This window comes from Crinia signifera, chromosome 11 (genome assembly GCF_055691185.1).
Source record: "Crinia signifera chromosome 11, ASM5569118v1, whole genome shotgun sequence".
Classification (NCBI taxonomy): domain Eukaryota; kingdom Metazoa; phylum Chordata; class Amphibia; order Anura; family Myobatrachidae; genus Crinia; species Crinia signifera.
In genome coordinates, this window is record NC_139227.1 from 91,240,407 (window position 1) to 91,262,039 (window position 21,633).

The 21,633-nt window shown below is 45.4% G+C and overlaps 2 protein-coding genes across 6 annotated transcripts in view; one reads left to right on the top strand and one right to left on the bottom strand.

Annotated features, from left to right (window-relative positions):
• Nucleotides 1–2,115, bottom strand: part of TKFC (triokinase and FMN cyclase) — a 30,317-nt gene extending 28,202 nt beyond the window's left edge. For 2 of the 5 annotated variants that reach the window (XM_083165755.1, XM_083165751.1), the window contains exon 1: nucleotides 1,291–1,546. The gene's annotated coding sequence lies outside the window, so the exon portion shown is untranslated. Of the gene's footprint in view, nucleotides 1–1,290; nucleotides 1,547–1,658 lie in introns of those variants that run through there. The other 3 variants (XM_083165754.1, XM_083165752.1, XM_083165753.1) reach the window with 3 other exon arrangements.
• DDB1 (damage specific DNA binding protein 1) lies at nucleotides 1,818–20,893 on the top strand. Its single transcript, XM_083165750.1, has 26 exons — nucleotides 1,818–2,069; nucleotides 4,065–4,213; nucleotides 4,682–4,798; nucleotides 4,991–5,327; nucleotides 6,326–6,423; nucleotides 7,139–7,297; nucleotides 8,334–8,417; nucleotides 9,876–9,992; nucleotides 10,074–10,176; nucleotides 10,550–10,625; nucleotides 10,706–10,814; nucleotides 12,424–12,602; nucleotides 12,677–12,840; nucleotides 12,936–13,043; nucleotides 13,173–13,380; nucleotides 13,524–13,619; nucleotides 13,710–13,821; nucleotides 14,296–14,419; nucleotides 14,512–14,676; nucleotides 17,725–17,819; nucleotides 17,899–18,069; nucleotides 18,285–18,394; nucleotides 19,037–19,206; nucleotides 19,289–19,391; nucleotides 19,560–19,683; nucleotides 19,772–20,893. Exons 1-26 carry the CDS (start codon nucleotides 2,009–2,011, stop codon nucleotides 19,853–19,855), a joined length of 3,423 nt encoding a protein of 1,140 aa, XP_083021876.1. The 5' UTR covers nucleotides 1,818–2,008; the 3' UTR covers nucleotides 19,856–20,893.
• Nucleotides 20,894–21,633: the final 740 nt, after the last annotated feature.

Consider the following 21,633-nt stretch of genomic DNA (forward strand, 5'->3'; position numbering starts at 1 on the left):
AGTGGCCGTGCGATCGAGTGGGCTTATCTCCCGAAGGAGACGGGCCCCGTTTTTCCCCTAACCCCTCTCAACCATAAGGCCGAAGAGGGGAAAATAGGGAACGGTGGGTCCTCTTTGCCGAAGCTTAGAGAGACCCTCATTCCTCAACCCCCGGAAGGGTTAGGACGGTGGGTCCTCCGCACCCTAAGGTTTGGAGAGACCCTCAGTGGATTTCCCTCCGCCTTGCGGCTCGGGGTCGTCCTCGGGGGATGCGGTCATTTGGTCTACTGCATTATGGTAGAAAGTCATTAGGTCGAATCCATTAGGTCGACATGCTAAAAGGTCGACATGACTCTAGGTCGACATGGGAAAAGGTCGACATGATTCTAGTTCGAAAGGTCATTAGTTCGACAGGTCATTAGTTCGACAAGGTCATTAGTTCGACATTGTCTATGTCGACATTCACAAGGTCGACATGGAGTTTTTCACTGTTTTTTGAGCCAACATGTGCTGACAGGCGGTATTTCATGCCCTACCATCCACTAGGGCGTGGTGGGAGAATAAAATAGTGTGCCGAGCGTAGCGAGGCACCGTGCCCGACGCATAGCGAGCGCAGCGAGCGATGCGAGGGGATGCAGTGCACTTTAAACTGTGTCCATGTCGACTGTGTTGACATTCAGGTAAAAAAACTGTGAAAAACCCCATGTCGACCTTGTGAATGTCGACATAGACAATGTCGAACTAATGACCTTGTCGAACTAATGACCTGTCGAACTAATGACCTTTCGACCTAGAATCATGTCGACCTTTTCCCATGTCGACCTAGAATCATGTCGACCTTTTAGCATGTCGACCTAATGGATTCGACCTAATGACTTTCTACCATAATGCAATAGACCAAATGATCCCAACCCGTCCTCGGGGGGACCGCAGCTCTCCCCAAAAGGCGAGAGCTTTGGCACGTTGGGGAAATGGAAGGCCCGTAAGGGACGACCACACAACCCAAAAAAACGTGACACACTACAAAAAACAGAAAACGTGAAAAAGTGCACGAACGTGAAGAAGAAGAGAAATAAATAATAAAGAGGACCCCAGCCAGAAGGCCGGTAAAGGTAAAGAAGGTAGAAAAAAGGTAATAAAGGTAGAAGCATATAGCACATGATACAGAATAGGTGCTAAATACAGGACACAGGGATGGCACAAACGCATAAGCATATAATGCACACTGACTGGGTCACTAGGCAGGTCACACGGGGTGCACAGGATGACAATGATTGACAGTACAATTGAGCTGTAATAAAGAATACTTACAGAATACGGTCATTAAGTACTCACACGTAACACAAGGGATGTGTATAAAGCAGAGGTGTCTGTAGAACTTTACACTTAGTTCAAGGTATAAAAGATGCCAAGCGTTGTGTAACAGAGCATGGTGCATTGTGGGTACCCTACAAACTGTCAAAGAATAACAGTCAGCAGGAAACATGGGCATTAGAACAGTCACATTTTGGCTATGCTGGTTGGGTGCAAAGTTTATCAGCATACGGAGTTAATGGGGTGAAATGATTATTATGGTCAGGTTATTTCTAGACATTGTATATAAGCAGCGAATGGATTCAGTGTAAAAAAACAACAACCTGAAAAACAAACAGACTGCTTTGTCTGCAATTTCTAATCACCTTTGGTGCTTAGAAGAATTATTAATCCATGCTCGTTCCCGCGAGCCGTGAACCGCTTAAAAGAACCGGATCTTTTCTGGGAATTTGTGACCTGACAGGAACCGCTCACTGCAAAGAGCCGAGCGGCACACCTCTAGGCGGCGCTGTCGCTCTTCCAGACAGTGCCGGCACCGTCTCTCCGGATGCCCTTCTCTCTATGGTGTCTCAGAGCCGCTCTGCCCACACCTGGCCTCGCTTGTCTCCTGTTTCTGGTTCCGCTAATGCGCGGCCTCTGTTACAGACTGCCTGTTTTCGCGCCCGCCTGTCAAACCTAATTCACGGCGACAGGAGCTCACCCGGCCGGCGCCAGTATGTCCTGCAACTACGTGGTCACCGCGCAGAAGCCCACGGCGGTCAATGCCTGTGTGACAGGTCAGTTGTGCCTGCAGCCTGGGGGTGTAGCTCATAACAGACAGTGCTGTCAGTGTGCTCCCATCCTGTGCCGCCCCCAGCCAATGCCTCTCTAAGCCTTTGCCTCCCAACAGTGCCGCCCCCAGCCAATGCCTCCCTAAAGGTGCCCATACACTAGTAAGATTTATCTTCAGATCTGGCTGGTTGAAACAAAAACATGGTTAAGGATGAGTGACAGTTTGTCAGTTTTCCAGCATCTCCAAGCAAATGGTCAACTGTTATTTGCTCTCATCCATAACCATGTTTTTGTTCCAACCAGCCAGATCTGAAGATAAATCTGTGTGTGTATGGCCACCTTAAGGCTGTGGCTCCCAACGGTGCCGCCTCCAGCCGGTGACTCCCTAAGCCAGTGCCTCCTATCCTGTGCTGCTCCCCAGCCAATGCCTCCTTAAGTCTGTGCCTCCCAATGGCTAACGCCCCCAGTGTGTGCTTTCCAATTGTGCCCTCCCCATCCCGTGTCTCCCAACGATGCCCTCCCCATCCCGTGCCCCCCAACGGTGCCCTCTTCCCAATGGTGCCCTCCCTCCAGCCTGTGCCTCCCAATGTTGCCCTCCCCCCCAGCCTGTGCCTCTCAACGTGCCCACCCCCAGCCTGTGCCTCTCGACGCTCCCCCCCACCTCAGCCCATGCCTCTAAACGTGCCCAGCCTGTGCCTCTCTGTGTGCCCACCCCAGCCTGTCCTCTCCCTGTGCTCCTGCAATGTAGTAATGTCTCCTTACCCTGTTACAGTGTGGTAGGGAGTGCACTGACAGATGGGAAAGTTTGGAAAGGAGGTGGTCTGTCTGTGTGGATGTTCTCTGCCGCAGGTGTTGGATAAGATTTCCTTTTGATCTCATTACCTGCGAGAAAGGACACTTACGACTGTTAAGTATGTGCAATGGGACACCACTGACAGCTGAATGACGAAGTCAGAAAGCATCCCTGCCAGAACACTGCCTTACAAGGCAGGACACCACTGGTAAAATCAGGGACCTACCACCAACTCACACACTAACACACACATACTGCCCAGCATTAAGATCAAAGAGAAAAGTAACCCACCCCCTGCATCACAGAGCGTCTGCACAAAGACAAACCCCTTTACCCACCCTCTGTACCCCTCTCCCAACCCTCTGTTCACATTCCCATCTCTGTCCTCGCACTCTCCACCATCCCTACCCATTGTCATCATCATATATGTTGTATCATCTAGCATGCACTGTTTATATGCAACATATCCTGCAACCAATTATTAAGACATCTTGTACCTGGATTTTTATATTTGCAAGTTTGTATATTTGTTTAGGTTAGCGTTCAGGTAACCATTAATCACCCTTTAACGGCAAGTGAAGTAGGATACCTCTCAACCACAGGGTATGCGGTTATTAAGTTGTTCCCTATTGGTCGAAAGTCATTGGGCCAACACATAAAAAAGGTAGACAGAAAATAGGCTGACATGAGTTTTTCATGATTATTTTTTAAACCAACTTGTTCATATTCTGTCATTTCTAGTGGGCATACAGGAGAATAAAGTAGGGTTCCGATCGCAATGGTTTCAAAATGTGAAAAACCATGACCGACCTTTTTCATTTTAACCTAATGCATGACGTCATTGTTCAAGTGTCAACTTAATGACTTATCACAGTGACCACCGACCTTTAACATGTGCCTGTCACTCAAGTTATATACTACCATATTTAAAGATGATTAATCCAGATTAGTCACAAATAATTATTAATAGTCACAAATAATTATTAATAATCAGCTTGCATTTGCCAGTGTTTACTGGTACTGTACTGAAGATTGTTGATGCAAATGCAAGGATAGACCGAAATGTAGTGTAAATTCTGTTAAAACCTCAATAAACTTATCACATAAAGGTGCTACTTGTATAAACTGAATGAAAGTCCCCTGTCTCCCAGCGGCTCTGCATATCAGCCTCTCATATTCTGTCTTCATTCCACTCACTCTCTTACAGGGCACTTCACATCTGAGGATGACCTGAACCTTCTTATAGCCAAGAACACGCGGCTGGAGATCTATGTGGTGACACCAGAGGGACTGCGTCCTGTAAAAGAGGTCGGGATGTATGGCAAGATAGCAGTCATGGAACTGTTTAGACCCAAGGTAACCCTGTTGTTCCTACTTTCAGGCTTCATTATTGGACAAAAGATGCATCGATGGGAATAATAAGTGTAATCCGGCAAACACACAGGGCGATTGTAGCCCTATTTCTAAGCAATCTGACTAGATCATTTAGAAATTGAGCACACTCTCCCCAGAGAACACTGGCAGTGACAGTTTGCTCAGCACACATTGCTCGTGCATTGCTGAGCGATCTGTTCTAAGCAGTACTGCTCAGCACGGAGGCTCAGTTGTATGGGGCATTAGAGAATAAAGGGTTTTTTCTTCATTCTTGTTCTATTTCAAGTTGGCAGTGTCAGCATTTCTTGTTGATGCTGTTTGTAATATTTATGTATGTATCTTAAATATGTGCGATGTATATTCCTCTCATAGTAAGTAGGATATGATAAGTTTTACTGCATTCTGTGGGCAAAATGTGTTATCATATATGTCTTGTGTGCTTATGTCCAGGGTGAGAGTAAAGACCTGCTGTTTGTGCTGACCGCCAAATACAATGCCTGTATTCTGGAGTATAAACAAACTGGGGACAGTATCGATATCATCACCCGAGCACATGGCAACGTACAGGTACTGCTCATCACAAAAACCACTTGCACCTCTATCTATTACTTGGTTAGGCCTCATCTTGCACACACACACTCTCACACACACACACTCTCACACACACACACACTCTAACACACTCATATTCAGATGCTGGTTCTGTTACATATGTCCTTTTCTTGTCTTTCAATAATTCCCTCCTACTTTGTTTGTCAGGATCGAATTGGCCGGCCTTCCGAAACCGGGATCATTGGTATCATAGACCCAGATTGCCGGATGATTGGGTTGCGTCTGTACGACGGTTTATTCAAAGTTATCCCTCTGGAGAGAGACAATAAAGAGTTAAAGGCTTTCAACATCCGATTGGAGGAGCTTCACGTCATTGATGTCAAGTTCCTCTACAGTTGTCAATCTCCTACTATTTGCTTTGTATACCAAGACCCTCAAGGCCGGCATGTGAAAACCTATGAAGTCTCTCTCAGGGAAAAGGAGTTCAGCAAAGGTCCCTGGAAGCAGGAAAACGTGGAGGCCGAGGCTTCTATGGTGATCGCAGGTAAGTACACAAAAGATATGACATTCGTGTTGCAGTGCTGTGCGTTATGAATACTTCCAAATTCTACAGACACAACATTGTGTATTCAATGTTCAGCTCACGGCGGTCGAGCAAGCTTGGCCGCCGTGATCCTGTCCCGTTCTCGGTCAGGTGCAACATCTGCAGGGCCGCAATTGCCCAGCCCTGGGTTATATATACAGCTCTCTCCTTCCCATGTTTAGCACTATTTGCTTATTTATTTCATGCTGTAGTAAGTATATAGGAGTGCTTTGTATCACTACACTGACTTCTCCTTACTTAAATTCTGTGTGTACCTCTCAGTATGTTTTTTTCTTATTATATCTGCTTAGAGGTTATTTATTCTGGTTGCTCTAGAGCAGGGGTGGGGAACCTCCGGCCTGCGGGCTGTAAACAGCCCCCGTAGGTGCTTTCTCTGGTCGGCCCTCCCACCTGGCGGTCTGCACGGGAGACATGTAAAGGAGTCTCGCATGAGGTGGTGACACGGGCGGGAGCGCAACAGGCGTCCGGCAGCAGTTAATCTACGGCAGCCGGAGCATGGGATTGGGGAATGAAGGTGCTAGCGCCCGGAAGGATTTCATCCATTTAAAATGGCCCAGGTAACAAAAAAGGTTCCCCACCCCTGCTCTAGAGTGAACACTAGTATGTCTAAAGGCATATCACTTTCTGCATAGCCCCACTTATTGGCATAGTGTGGCACTTTAAACATTGAGGGGTAGAGGTATGAAGCAGTGATAAGTGGGGAGAAGTGAGCCAGAGTAGAAGTGGCCCATGGCAACCAATCAGCACTGCAGTAACATCTGCAATTTGCATAATATATAAGTATACAAAGAATGAAAAGTTTCACCCAGTTTTTAAAATGAAGAATATGTGAAAAAGCAGTGTTTGTATCTGGTGTTCAGAAAGTCAGTCATTGTGTCCGTATACAGTTGTAGAGTGTTGTAGTGCATGAAGTGACTTGCAGTGTGTCTGTATCTCAGTTCCAGAGCCTTTTGGAGGAGCAATTATAATAGGCCAAGAATCCATAACTTACCACAATGGCGAAAAATACTTGGCAATAGCCCCTCCAATCATAAAGGTGAGTACTAGTTGTATATGGTACAGTTATAGGGGTATATTCAATGTTTTTTTGCGAGCAGTGCTGACTGCTCGCTGTCACAGCTCGCAGGGTCAGTATTCAGCCCTGCACACGCAATTTCCAGGTCTTTGCAGCAATGGGGAAACGGCGTGTGCGGCCGCTAACACAGCAAGGTTTGCGGCTAAATGCAGCCATGAGCCTCACTGTTTGGGGGAATCCTCACTGTCCTCTGACAGTGAGGATTCCCCTGGAACATATAATAGGGTGAGGGTCGCTTGTTTTCGGCGATCCCCGCTGTTTAACCCCCTCGCTGGCCGCATTGAATACGACCCATAGTGTTTTCCGGAAGTTATTCCTGACTGTTTACTTTGGATCAGGAATATTAACACTTCTGCTCTCGGAAGTCGTGAATGCCACTTAAAACATTCTGACCACCATGGGGTTGAGACTTTAATTTAGTTTATTTTCAAATTTTTAAATAATTGTAATCCGGTCCTTTATCACCACATGAATGATCCTAGATGTTTTAATAGCACCATAGCCAAAATGCATATTCTAGTTGTCTAGCTGCCATTTGTATGTTCTGGGCTAGTGCGCACATTGCTCTACGAAATGCAAGGGAGTGGTATTGGGTTGAAGAGTTCCACACATAAGAACTGTGTGTCCATGGTTGTGGTGTGTAATTGTTAGTCGCTGTCTGTTTCTTTCCTTTCAGCAAAGCACTATTGTATGTCATAATCGCGTTGATGTAAATGGATCGCGATATCTCCTCGGGGACATGGAGGGTCGCCTTTTCATGTTGCTGCTGGAAAAGGAGGAGCAGATGGATGGGAGCGTCACACTGAAGGATCTCCGCGTGGAGCTGCTGGGAGAGGTGAGGCTCACATTTGGTGCCCATGCCGGATTGGATTATACATGTTATTCCTGTTTATGTTCTTTAACAAAGTGGGAATCCGAGCAGGACCCCGTGGTCACTTACCCCTTGTAGAAATAGGTGGAGATGACGTTTAATATGTAGTGATGTTTGCAGCAGTAATTGTGTTATGTCACTGAAAGGTCTGGAATCGTTTCACGGCCTTATAAACAGTAATAATTACGTTGTGCGGTAACTACGTGTAGTTGCTGTATGATATGAGGGTTATGGTATATTAGATTTACAGTGTCTAGCTAAGTCTACAGTCAAAAGCTTGACATGAATTGGTCGACATGGGCAAGCACAGCGTGGCGAGCGCAGTGAGCCCGCAAGGGGCTTTGTTGCGCTCACCATGCTGTCTGAGTCTGGGCAGTCGGGATCCCGACATCAGGCTAATGACTGTCAGGATCCCGACTGTCGGAACCCCATACCACACCCATAATTTAGAGATGTGCAGGTCCGGATTTACCTGGATCTCAAAACGGGATCTTATTGGCTATATGCTGTCACATGTTTTTGCTCCAAAACATGTAACAGCTGGATAGCCAATAAGATCTCGTTTTGAGATCCGGTGAATCCGGACCTGCACATCTCTAATATAATTGTGCCACATCCCATCGTGCACGAGCCTAGTGCCTCGCTGCACTCGACACACTATTATAAATGTACTCTATGCCTGCGTGGATGGTGAAGTAAACTCCTTGTCGACCTTTTGACCCTGTCAACCTAGACCGTATATATGTAATGGCTGGATACCCTGTGCGAGCATGGCACTCTGCCTTCTGGCGTCTTCATGCTTTCTTCACTTAATGCTTTTTGAAAATCTAGCCATTTGCTGTTGGAAAGAGCTGAATGCAAAACATTTTAGTTTGGTGGTAGGTTCAAACCAGCTTACAGCCAAGCTTCAAAGGGAAACTGTAAACACACACACACACACACGTGAAACATTCCTGGCGCTAACCATGCGTGCTGCTGTTCTCTTTATTATCTTCTGTAGACCTCCATTGCGGAATGTCTCACTTACCTGGATAATGGGGTAGTGTTTGTGGGCTCACGACTTGGAGACTCCCAGTTAGTTAAGGTAAGCAAATGCTTCTATAAAAGGAATCCTGTCTGTAATATCTATTCATTCATTTCACAAGCTCCTACCTGTTACTATTATAGTTTGTCACTTTTCTAGAATCCCAATTTACTTTTTTACCTAATTACCAGGGTTTAAGTGCAGTTTACACATAAACTACTAGATGGATTAACTCAGTTATATAGTTTTATTACAGCTTTTACAATCTTAGGCCGCATATTACCAAAAGATTTTTGCCTACTGACCCTCTATAGGCTTCCTCTTATCTTTTAAAATCTTTCTTGCACCCCCTTGAGAAGGAAGAAAAAGTAGCTGCATTGGGCTGTGTACAGTCAGTGTATCTGTTTTCTAGTGTCGGATTTATTCCCGCTTCCAGATAGTCTTCCTTTAGGTGCTCGCGAGCCTCTTGCAGTGACAGCGTTACCCTGCAGTAAGCTGCTATGCGTCCCTTGGTCACCCTGCTTTCTACTGCTAAGCCCTGGAGAAGATATCTTCAGATTACTTCATTTAGAAACAGTGAGCCATGGTCAAGCTAATACATTGGGTCGGATGGAATGGTGTCCGAGTTCGGCGGCCATGCAAGAAGCCGGACAAAGTGGATGTTTTTTTAAAGGGGCAATCATTTACAAGGTATAACCATGACTTGTAAATGATTGCCCCTTTAAAAAAAATAAAAATGTTTACGTTTGGCCAGCATCCCGCACGGCCGCCAATCTCGGGCACTATTGCATCAAACATTATCTTCGTTCTTACAGATGGTGGTTTAATTCCATTCTCATGTTCTCTAGAGCAAGATCCCCGATGGTAGAAGCAGGGTTCAACCTTAGTTATTGCAAAAGACTTCTATGAAGCCTGGAAAGCTCACTTGGATGGCCTTAGGATAACATATTAACTGAGCGATCTGGGTTGACCATGACCGGTGGATGTTCACCCTTCATTAATCACTTTGAGATAAAGCATAGAGAATGAATCTCCAATTCAATAAGGACTGAGTTTAGTCCTATGAGCTTTTTTCACAGGGAATTCACACAGCACTTCTCAATTCCAAATTCCTTATTCATTTTTTTTTTTTTTTTTTTTTTGTGTCTGCACCTTCCTGACCAGTCCTTATATCCAGGAACATGTCTAGTGCCATGGTTGTCTTGTGGGACATCACCTGTGCTATCCGCGGTCTACAAACCTATGCCAATAGAGGGACAAATATGTCCCTGGTCATTTGTTCCAGTTCTCCTTTCTGGACTTGTGTAGCTTTATGGGTTGTTATGTGTTCATTCATTCATTCATTTGTTCTATGAAATGGCTATTCCCTGCTGGAAAACTGATGTAAGTGTCTATTTTATAATCATCTCGGGCCTCTGCTCAAATGGTCTTTTTGTATGCAGGGTTACTATATGAATTTGTGGTATTTTGTGTTCCTCACCTTTCATAGTAGCCGTTACCATCTCTGCTTCTTTGCAGCTTACAGCAGACAGTAATGAACAAGGCTCCTATGTTGTGGCAATGGAGACTTTCACGAACCTGGGACCAATTGTAGACATGTGTGTAGTGGATCTTGAGAGGCAAGGGCAAGGACAGGTGAGATGTCCTCTCCGGATTCCTCACAGGTCTCCTCTGACTTTTGTGCATCCGATTTACGTTTGTTTCCTCTTTTTACAGCTTGTTACCTGCTCCGGGGCCTTTAAGGAAGGTTCTCTGCGAATCATTAGAAACGGCATTGGCATTCATGAGCATGCCAGCATTGACCTACCTGGGATCAAAGGTACTGTTGGCATCCATACACGGGGACATGGCTTATACTAGGGCTATAGTGCCAGATTCACTAAACTCCAAAAATGGAGAGTGATAAACAACCAACCAATCGGCTCCTTCCTGACATTTTTCAAACACAACCTGTGACATGGCAGGTAGGAGCTGATTGGCTGGCTGTTTATCACTCTTCATTTTATCACTTAGTGCACCTGACCCTTGGGTGGGGATTGGGATGCAACATTAAATTATTTCTGGCTGCTGTCTGGGCTTCCTGAGAGTAACATTAGAGATGCCTTTATCACCATCTCATGTTTTGTAATGTATTGCCTTGGCGGTTAGTGAGTGACTTCAGATTGTTCTTTATCCTCTCCTCTCTGCATTAGGTTTGTGGCCGCTCAGAGTTGCTGCCAACAAGGAAACAGATGACACGCTGGTCTTGTCTTTTGTGGGACAGACTAGGTGGGTTCTCGCCTAAGCTTAGGGCCAATATAGGATTTCTGAATGTAAGAGAATTCTACTAAGTTACTGTGTTCCTGCAGGGTTCTGACCTTGTCAGGAGAAGAAGTGGAAGAGACAGACCTGGCTGGCTTTGTCGATGATCAGCAAACCTTCTTCTGTGGGAATGTAGCACATAAGCAGCTCATTCAGGTAATACATGACAAGACGAATGGTTTTGCTCAGCAAGGGTCTAAAGCTGCATACACAATGGCCCTTATTCTGGTTCACTCACAAAGGCAAATGCCTCCTCAAATGGACAAAACCATACCGCACTGAAAGTGGGGCAGATGTTACTTGTGCAGAGAGAATTAGATTTGGGTGGGGTTTAATTTCAAAGTGAGATCTATATTGCAGTGTACAAATAAAGCAGTCAGTATTTTCCCTGCACAGAAACAAATTAACTCACCCAAATCTAATTCCCTCTACCCCCTGCAGTGCACATGGTCCATTTAAGAAGGAATTTGCCTTTGCGAGTGAACCAGAATAAGGGCTAATATGCCATAAAGGCATACAACTATCGTTAACGATTTCCCTTGAACTCCCCGGAGCTGCAGAATGAACAATATAGAGCATACACACAGAACAGTTTCACATTCTAGAGATGAAAGAGTTCGCTTTACCACAGACCATCTTGTTTTTTTAATGAAAAAAAAATGGATCTTTATTTTCTTACACACTGAAAGCTATGCACCTAGTCATAAGCGACATAGGCGATATGTGAGTGCATGTACTGATGGGAGAGGGGGTAGATTCCACCCCACGGGAGCGCTTCTAGTTATCGTTCATACACACTGAACGGCATACACAATAATGTTGTTGATGATATCGTTATTGTGCATATCGTCCGTCTTAATCGCTTTAGGGCGTGATTCAGACATGGGCAGTTTTGCACAGCAGCTTTGTCTCTGGATGCAACAATATGCCAACGCTACACAGGCGTCTAACTGAAAATGGCATCTCAGATCCAAGTGCTATGTCCAAAGGCGCAGCATCAGATCACTGCCTTCTGTCAGACTCAGCAGTTTGCTTGTCAAGCCAGTAAATCTGTGTTGGAAGATGTAGACACTGTTCTTGTCACTCCCTCTCGGGGCCACCTCATCATTGCGCCCTTACAACCTTGCCAATCATGATGCCAATTGGGGGTACTACATGTAATCTCACAGGACTTGTTCTGCATGTACAGATGCAGCACCTCTCAGCCAGCACAGGGTATTGCCTGATTCCCTGAGCTGGCGATCACTGGTGGAGAGGCGCTGCATATGACAGGGACGAGCGAGCGTCTCACATGCACACGCGTCCCCTTCACTCAGCGGCCAGTGGCGGAATCCCTGCCCGTCTCCGCTTCAGGGAGACGGGTAGGGCTGGGAGGGGGAGGCGGGCTCCGTCAGAACAGGGCAGGTGAGTACCTCATGTACACACGCTCCCTTTTGGCGGATGGCGAGCGGCGGCGGATGGCAATAGAATCGCCAATCTCTAATGAGAGCTGCTCCATCTGTACATTAACCATCGGGTTTGGGTAAATCTCCAAATCAGACCCTTAAGCTGCCCACACACGGTGCGTTTTGGGCTTGCGATGACCGCTCCCACGCACATTACATCGCACAGCACATAAAGTACGCACTGCACGTACTTTTTGGATTAGATTGCATCGCAAAACGCACACTGCTGCGATAATTGACACTTACATTCGAATTCAAACCGATTTCTGTACATTTACAAAATGCCTTTGACTCTCATCCACTATTTTCTGATTTACCAGATCACTTCAGCTTCAGTGAGGCTTGTGTCCCAGGACCCACAAAGCCTGGTGAGTGAATGGAAGGAGCCGCAAGGTCGGAAAGTCAGTGTATGTTCCTGCAACAGTCGGCAAGTGCTCCTGGCAGTGGGCAGAGTCCTCTATTACTTGGAAATCCACCCAGGAGAACTGAGACAGACCAGGTAAAGTAGGATGCTATGTGCTCTGGCTTTCTTCAGCCTCTATTAGCGCTGCTCATTACTTGTTTGTCCCGCAGCTGTACAGAAATGGAGCACGAAGTTGCCTGTTTAGATGTCACCCCGCTGGGTGGCAGCGAAGCTATGTCCACGCTTTGTGCTATCGGGCTATGGACGGACATCTCTGCAAGAATCCTGAGCCTACCAGGTTTTCAGCTGTTGCACAAAGAGATGCTGGGAGGAGGTAAGATCAAATCGAGCTTTACAACAAGGGATTAGGAGAGATCTAGTGTGTTTTGGGGAAGATCCTTTGTGACTTCTTTTTTATTTGTCACTCAGAAATTATCCCAAGATCCATCCTCATGACGTCATTTGAAAGCAGTCACTATCTACTGTGTGCCCTGGGAGATGGTGCTCTCTTCTACTTCAGCCTCAACACAGAAACAGGTGAGAGGAGAGCGTCACCGTTGCCCTGTTCAATTCTTCGAAACAAATATAAGCCCCGGACCGCTGCTGAACCGATAAATCGCGATTGAAATCACTGCCATAAAGCTCACGCGTCTCTCTGATTTACAGGTGTTTTAAGCGACAGAAAGAAGGTGACGCTGGGAACGCAGCCCACTGTCCTAAGGACTTTCCGATCTCTGTCCACAACAAACGTATTCGCCTGTTCCGACCGGCCAACTGTCATCTATAGCAGCAACCACAAGCTGGTCTTCTCCAATGTCAATCTAAAAGAAGTTAACTATATGTGCCCCTTGAACTCTGAAGGCTACCCTGATAGGCAAGTCATACCCTATATGTTTACTATGGGGATAGGATAGATGCAATTATCTAAGCTTTCAGTGATGTTCTTCCATGTGTTGTGTAGAGCCAATTCTACCCCTTGTCCAAATGGTGTCTTTACCACATATTTATTACTTACAGTTTGGCCTTGGCCAATAACAGCACACTAACCATCGGAACTATTGATGAAATACAAAAACTGCACATCCGGACTGTGCCCCTGTACGAGTCTCCCAGGTGGGTGCCGTTTCACATTATTACAAGCGAAGTGTACGAAATATTTAAACTAAAACTTAATTAATTAAAATGTTCTCCTGCTCATTGTAGAAAGATTTGCTATCAGGAGGTGTCGCAGTGTTTTGGCGTACTCTCCAGTCGGACTGAGGTACAAGACGCTAGTGGAGGCAGCTCTCCTCTCCGACCTAGCGCCAGCACCCAGGTCAGTGGTAATGTTCCTGTCTGCATTATAGACTAAGATGGCCAACCGTTATTACCGGATGATCGAGTAAAGCTGGGTACACACTACTAGATGTATCTGCACATCAATTGATCTGCAGATATAGCTACAGATGGATTGGGCAGCAGTTTCTCCATTCATACTGCCGATCCGTCAGAACAGACATCACAAGTGGGCGGGCCCACTGAGCTGTCAATTGCCGGTGGCTGTATGGGCGGTTGGCGGTCGTTCGCGCACACAGCATGATGCGCTGTGTTGCAGAGCCGATGCAATATAACTGTGAACTACACCAATCACAGACATATTGCTCATACTGCGATGCACCATCGGCCAGTGTGTATCGGCCATTCAATCGAATGCCCGATACATCGGCCGGTGTGTTCGCACCTTAGTTATGGAGTGCACAAATGACCTTCTTGATGTCAGTCTTCATCACCTATTCTTGTATTCTACTAGGCACTCTCTTCCAGTGTAAGCAGCAGTAAGCTGTTTTCGGGGAGCACATCTCCCCATGAAACCTCATTTGGAGAAGAAGTAGAGGTTCACAATCTCCTCATCATAGATCAGCACACTTTTGAAGGTATTGGGGATGACGGAGACTGAGGACCAGTATGATCAAGACGTCCTTTTATTACAAAACGTCACTATGTTTTTTTTTTCTCTCCGTCTTAGTTCTTCACACTCACCAGTTCCTGCAGAACGAGTACACACTTAGCCTAGTGTCTTGTAAGCTGGGAAAGGATACGAGCACGTATTTCATAGTGGGAACAGCAATGGTGTATCCTGATGAGGCCGAGCCAAAGCAGGGGAGGATCGTGGTCTTCCAGTACTGTGATGGTGAGAAGGGGAAATGTCATGTAGCATCAGATGTGGGAAAGCTGTAAGGCAGGCTTGGCCAAACTATGGCCCTTCAGCTGCTGTGAAACTACAAGTCCCATCATGCCTTGCCACAGTTTTGCTATTCGAGAATACTAAAACTTTGGCAATGCATGCTGGGATGTGTAGTTTTATAACAGCTGGAGGGCCACCGTATGGCCATGACTGCTGTAAGGCAACTATTGTGTTTTAAAGGCTAAATCCATTTAGAATGAAAGATATTATTTAGAGTGTGCTGAGATGGACGACATTCCTCTATCATACATCAGGAGTATGCGCTTGTTTTTATGTGAAGACTCTGGGAGCCATTGATAGACTGAAAGGAAGGGCCTGTAATTGGTAATGCCAATGTTCTACCGAAAAGCTGAGAAGGTGTTGCAAATGGGAACAAATGGTGGTTGCAAATGGGAACATATCATCTATGGAAGCTTAAAATCCATGTGATTCCATCACAACAATAACAGAATGGATTGACAATCTTGAATTTGTCTAACTGATGATAAGGGTTCAAAAACTTCAGGTTGAGTATCGATCGGAACCTGCTATCCGGTTTGTCCAGCAGGACAAAAGACTGGAGTAAAAATCTAGCCATGCATTGGCAGATTGAGGTGATTCAGCAAGTCATCCATAGGATTCTTTGGCAGAGTGGAAGAACTTGGAAGGAGTGCAGGATAAGTGTGAAAAATTAAAAAGTGCAATTCTAAAAGCAACAGAACTTTGTGTCAAAAGAGTTAGGAAAAACACAAGAAAAAGAAAGCCATTGTGGTTTGCAAAAGACGCAGAAGAATGAGGACAAAGAGGTGTATCTTGTTAGACAGAAGGAGGCTAAGAAGGTTATCAGATGTGCAAAAGCACAGGCTGAAGAGAAAATGGCCCAGTCAGTGGGTAAAGGGGGGGAAACTTTTTTTAGGTATATAAGTGAAAGGAGAAAAACAAAAAGTGGAATAATTAGACTGAAGACAGAGAGTGGAAGTTTTCTTGAGGGGGACAATGTAATAGCAGATAATATTAATAATTATTTCTGCTCAGTATTCACTGCTGAAAGAGAGGGGAAGGGGCCACAGTTAAGTTGCAAGTATAGTCCGAAAACTGAGGGAGAGACAAGTACATTTACAGAGGAGAAAGTCCTCACAGAACTCTCAAAACTGAAAGTGGATAAATTATTGGGGCCAGATGGGATACATCCAAGGATACTAAAAGAGCTTAAAGGGGAGCTGGTAAAATCATTAACAGAATTATTCAACCAGTCACTAGCTACTGGAGTAATCCCAGAGGACTGGAAAACAGCTAATGTAGTCCCACTGCACAAAAGTGGAAGCAAGGAAGAGGTAAGCAACTATCGACCAGTGAGCCTTACATCAGTAGTAGGGAAATTGATGGAAACACTTTTAAAACAAAGAGTTGTAGAATATCTCAAAACCAGCAATTTACAGGATCCGAAACAGCATGGGTTTACTGGGGGAAGATCATGTCAAACAAATCTTATTGACTTTTTTGACTGGGTGACTAAAGTAATAGATCAAGGTGGGGCTGTAGATGTAGCTTATCTAGACTTTAGTAAAGCTTTTGACACTGGCCCACATCGCAGACTGTTAAATAAACTTGAAAGCTTGGGATTGGATTCTGAGATAGTTAAATGGATAAGAGCGTGGTTGCAGGACAGAAAACAGAGAGTTGTAGTAAACGGAGTACAGTCAAAGGAGGGAAGGGTTACAAGTGGAGTACCCCAGGGATCTGTACTTGGACCGGTGCTTTTTAATATCTTTATTGGTGATATTGCAAATGGAATTGAGGGTAAAATGTGCTTTTTTGCAGATGACACAAAGGTATGCAACAGGGTAGACACACCAGGAGGGTAAAACAAATGATTGAGGATCTAGGTAGATTAGAGAAATGGTCAAGAGAATGGCAACTACAGTTTAATGCCAAAAAATTCAGAATCATGCACTTGGGTCTCAGAAATCCAAAGGCTAAATATAGTATAAATGGCACTATAATGGAAACTACTGAGGAAGAGAGGGATCTAGGTGTCACTATTTCAGGGGACTTAAAAGCAGGTAGGCAATGTAACAAAGCAATGAAGAAGGCAAGTCAGATGCTTGGTTGCATAGGGAGAGGTATCAGCAATAGAAAGAAAGAAGTAATAATGCCACTGTATAGGTCATTGGTACGACCTCACCTAGAGTATTGTGTTCAGTTCTGGAGGCCATATCTCCAGAAGGATATAAATACATTAGAGACTGTACAAAGAAGAGCAACTAAAATGGTGCATCACAAAACGTACCAGGAAAGACTAAAAGATCTTAATATGTATACTTTAGAGCAGAGAAGGGAAAGGGGGGACATGATAGAAACTTTCAAATATATCAAGGGTTTTAACAAGGTACAGGTGGGAGACATTCTTCACAGGAAGAGGAGCAACAGAACACGAGGACATGCACTGAAACTAGAGGGAGGAAGATTCAGGGGAAATGTGAGGAAGAATTACTTCACAGAAAGAGTAGTAGATAAGTGGAATAGCCTACCATCAGAGGTGGTAGACGCAAATACAGTAGTACAATTTTAAACATGCTTGGGATAAGCATATTGATATCCTTACAAAAAAATAATGATCAAATATGGTTTGAGGTAACATGTTTAAAAAAAGGGGCAGACTAGATGGGCCAAGTGGTTCTTATCTGCCATCAAATTCTATGTTTCTATGTTTCTATTGAGGGAAAGATACCACGTCTTGCTCTGGCAGTTCTTGTTTGGACTATTGAAAGTCACTCTACAAACTTTTTTCATGTGAATGGATTCATGGGGAAGGGGCGGTACCAACCCACGTGTCAACGGTAGGCAGGATCTCCTGCTCAGACTATCTGATGCAGCAAAGGATGTTTTTGTTCAGACTTACCAGTAACTTACACTAATACAGGAGGTATTTTATTGGACTGGTTACAGCATTTGATGATTTTGTAGAGGTTGAGTGTACAGAAATGTACTGATGTAAAACTATCCCCTATACAGGGAAGCTGCAGACCGTTGCAGAGAAGGAAGTTAAAGGAGCAGTGTATTCTATGGTGGAGTTTAATGGGAAGCTGCTGGCCAGCATCAACAGCACGGTAAGCCTGAGATGATGATTCAGCAAGGATCCTAACATTTACTATTACTTGTATGATTACAGCTAACATTTCTACACAGGTGCGCCTGTACGAGTGGACAGCAGAGAAGGAGCTACGTACGGAATGCAATCACTACAATAATATCATGGCTTTGTATCTGAAAACCAAGGGCGATTTCATTTTGGTTGGAGACCTAATGCGTTCAGTGCTGCTACTCGCTTACAAGCCAATGGAAGGAAACTTTGAGGAGGTAAGAAACACAACAAAGTTGGGCAGAAAGGGACTCTGATATAATGAGTGTAGCTTTTGTGTAAGACCTTTGGTAGTGTATATGGGAACAGGAGTCCTTTATTTAGGAAGTTCTAATCTCCAACATTAAAGATTTGACACAGTCATTGGACGTTATGCGGCTTCCTTACCTTCTGTCATGTGTTGTTAGAGTCTGTATTTATTCTGTATCTACAGATTGCACGAGATTTTAACCCCAACTGGATGAGCGCAGTGGAGATTTTAGACGACGATAACTTCCTGGGAGCAGAGAATGCATTTAATTTATTTGTATGCCAGAAAGATAGGTAATGATGAGTCCTCATTTACGGTAGTCCTCTGTAATGATGGGTGCTTACTCATGGTGTGTACTCCAGAAGGACTGAAGATTAAGTAATGTTGGTTATAGGCTGGTGTATGGCCGTTAAATTGACACACCGAAGGTCGAACACTGAAAGTCGACATAGGCTTAGGTAAACACCTGAAAAGGTTGAGATGAACTTAGGTCGACAGGATCATTAGGTCGACATGGATTTTGCATGTTTTTTTTTTTTTTTTGAGTTGACATGTGCCGACAGGCGGTATTTCACGCCCTACCATCCACTAGTGTGGAGGGAGAATAAAGTCGTGTTCCTGAAGAATGGCGAGCGCAGCGGTGCATCGATACGGTGTCCATGTCGACATTTGGGACAAAACAACTGTGAAAACCCCATGTCGACATAATGCTTGCTTCGACCTAAGCCCATGTCGACCTTCAGTGGTCAACTCAATGCATGTCGACCTTAGTGGTGTCAACCCTATGACCCATACCCACAAGGCTGATGGAACATTTTTGTTGGTGTAAAGTTGTTCAGGTAAGGTGTCCTAGAACGTCATACAGTTCAGATGGATTTATAAGCGGTTTAGTGGAGGCCAGAAAGCCCCTAACGTTCCTCTGCTCTCGCGTCTAGTGCGGCCACAACAGATGAGGAGCGACAGCACCTGCAGGAAGTTGGCCTTTTCCACCTAGGAGAGTTTGTGAACGTCTTCTGCCACGGATCACTGGTGATGCAGAATCTCGGGGAGACGTCGCCTCCTACGCAAGGGTCCGTCCTCTTTGGGACAGTCAATGGGATGATCGGTGGGTGTAAAAGATGCAACTTTTTCAGCGTTCTGCATTTGTTTAACTTAAAGCCATTAACCCTAATTTTTGTGTGTCTTAGGTCTGGTGACATCTGTGTCCGAGAGCTGGTACAACCTCCTACTAGACGTCCAGAACAGGCTCAATAAAGTCATCAAGAGTGTCGGCAAGATTGAGCACTCCTTATATCCTTTATTATGTTGCGATGGTGATGGGCAGGTAGGCTTTTGGGTACAGTAGGTCCTCAGTGCACAGTGTGGTAGTGGTTCCAGTGTGGTATTTTATCTTCGGGCCGTAGTACTTGTACTACAGCTTTGTCACCCATGCAGTCTTTTTCCTTTACCATCTCCCACCTGGAGGTCCTTTCACACAGAGAGAAAGACTGAATCTGCAGCAGGATTTATAGATGGCGATCTTATCGAGAGCTTCTTGGACATCAGCCGGTCAAAGATGCAGGAAGTGGTAGCAAATCTCCAGGTAAGGAGACAACCACTCCCCTCCCCATGTGCTTTTCACCGTTGCCTACAAACCGATCATGGTGAATTCTAAACATCTCATCTTGCAGATTGACGATGGCAGCGGCATGAAGCGAGAGACCACTGTCGATGACCTCATAAAGATAGTGGAAGAATTAACCAGGATTCACTGATTTCCACTCCCTCCTGCTTACCCCTTAGGCTTCCCCAGTATTCCTCCCAAGACTGTGGCCCTGTGGGTCTGTTGGACAGTGAGATCTGCTTTGTATATATCATGTCGGTGCCTATAGATGGAACAACTTGCTTTGCCGCCCTACTCGGCTCTTACTCCTAAGTTTCCAGAAGTGGCTACAGAGCATTGCAGGCCTCCACCCGCCAGCAAATGGAAAAATGTGTAATAAAGGTCATTCCCTGCCCGACCCCCTTTGCACCATTCTCATTGCGGTCCCTCTATATATTATATGTATTTTTTCATATATATTACATTGTGAGAGCAGGGTCTTTCCCATGAACTTTGTGCATCGCTAAGGGTGAGCCATGATGACATAGGAGACGTGATGTCATCTGCAGCAACTGTGGGGTGTTTCTCATGCTAGTTCCGTACCCTTATGGTGCCGTGTCCTTCCCTCCCAGGCTTCTCTTTATAAAAGGGTAAAAAGGGGGAGGTTATTTTCTGATATTTTAGGAAATAATTTAGACTGGGTTTGTAATTGCGCAAAGCTGCTTACTGCAAGTATTTGAGTGCGGTAATTTTGTCTACACGTTTTTCATTTGAAATGTGTGAAATGATTTGTTCCAGAATTGTGTTTTTCTTGCATTGCAGAGGATATCAATGTCCTAATCCTGCACATAAGAGAACGTGGCTGTAAACAGGCAATGCCCAAAGTTTGTTCCACAGAGGACAGTCTATCTTGTAGGATACTCTGGTATTGCTGTAACCTGGCCTAGGGGCGTTTATGGATAACACAGTGAGAGGCTGCATGTTGATCACATGCTCTCTCCTGGACCTTTTTAAATCAAAAAGTTTCCCATTTCTGTTTTTCAAGCCACACACACAATGATTTGCATCTTTCCGAACGTAGTCATCCAGTGTGTCACAGGACTGCTTCGGGGATATTTTGTGGTTGCTGACATCATAGTGTATTCAAATTTTGTTTGGAATATCTGCTTGCGGTTTCATGAAAGAAGCAATGAAAATGATTTACACCCGTGTTTGTTGTATGCGTGAGTTATTTATTTTTAATGAGGCATTAACCGATGGTTAAAACTAGGTTTTCCTGCATTGGCATTACATGCATCAAGGAAAAGGTGATTTTTCCAGGAGCTGCCCACCCGGCAGCCTTAGATTGTGCCCGAGGGAGCTGGGCATGTTTTATGGCTGCTCCTGGGCAGAGTAATTAGTGAAATTCCAAGCACAGAGGATAGGCAGGGAGTTGGCTGTCTCTGCCTGCCTGCTACGTGGGATGCTGCTGGTGGGAACCCGGCGGCCGCTTCAAAGCACTGTGTCAGGGCTCCCGGCTGAAGAGACCTCAGTCTCTGTGTGGTGTCACGCGCCCCATAATGCAAATCGCGGCGCCGGACGCTTCCCGAGCCAAGCCGCCGACCAGCCAGCTGTAACGGCTCTGTGAGTATTACTGACCTCTCTCCAGCTAGTGGAGGAGGTCAGGTAACAAAAAAGGCGGCCAGCAGGACCGGAGGGGGCGTGGCTTAGCGCGGGCGGGCCACTAATTCCGGCATTGGTACAGGCTTCCTCAGCTATGCGGGCTGCCATTTTATTGTCATTTGGCGCCCCTGCACGCTACTGACAGTGTACCAGCCTAGCTCCGGACTCCTTTTGACCGCCCTGCTGAATACTCTACCCAGTCTGTGAGATTTAATGCGGGGGTTAGAGTAGGGTGAGACCATTTTGGGCTGTGAGCAAATTTAAAGGCATTAACGCTTTTAATATACA

Excerpts from the sequence above, each read along its gene's own strand:
- DDB1 (XM_083165750.1), top strand. The coding sequence starts at position 2,009 with ATGTCCTGCAACTACGTGGTCACCGCGCAGAAGCCCACGGCGGTCAAT. Across the intron at positions 13,044-13,172 it reads CAGCCTCAACACAGAAACAG|GTGTTTTAAGCGACAGAAAG; the intron begins GTGAGAGGAGAG and ends TCTGATTTACAG. Across the intron at positions 18,395-19,036 it reads TTTGTATGCCAGAAAGATAG|TGCGGCCACAACAGATGAGG; the intron begins GTAATGATGAGT and ends TCTCGCGTCTAG.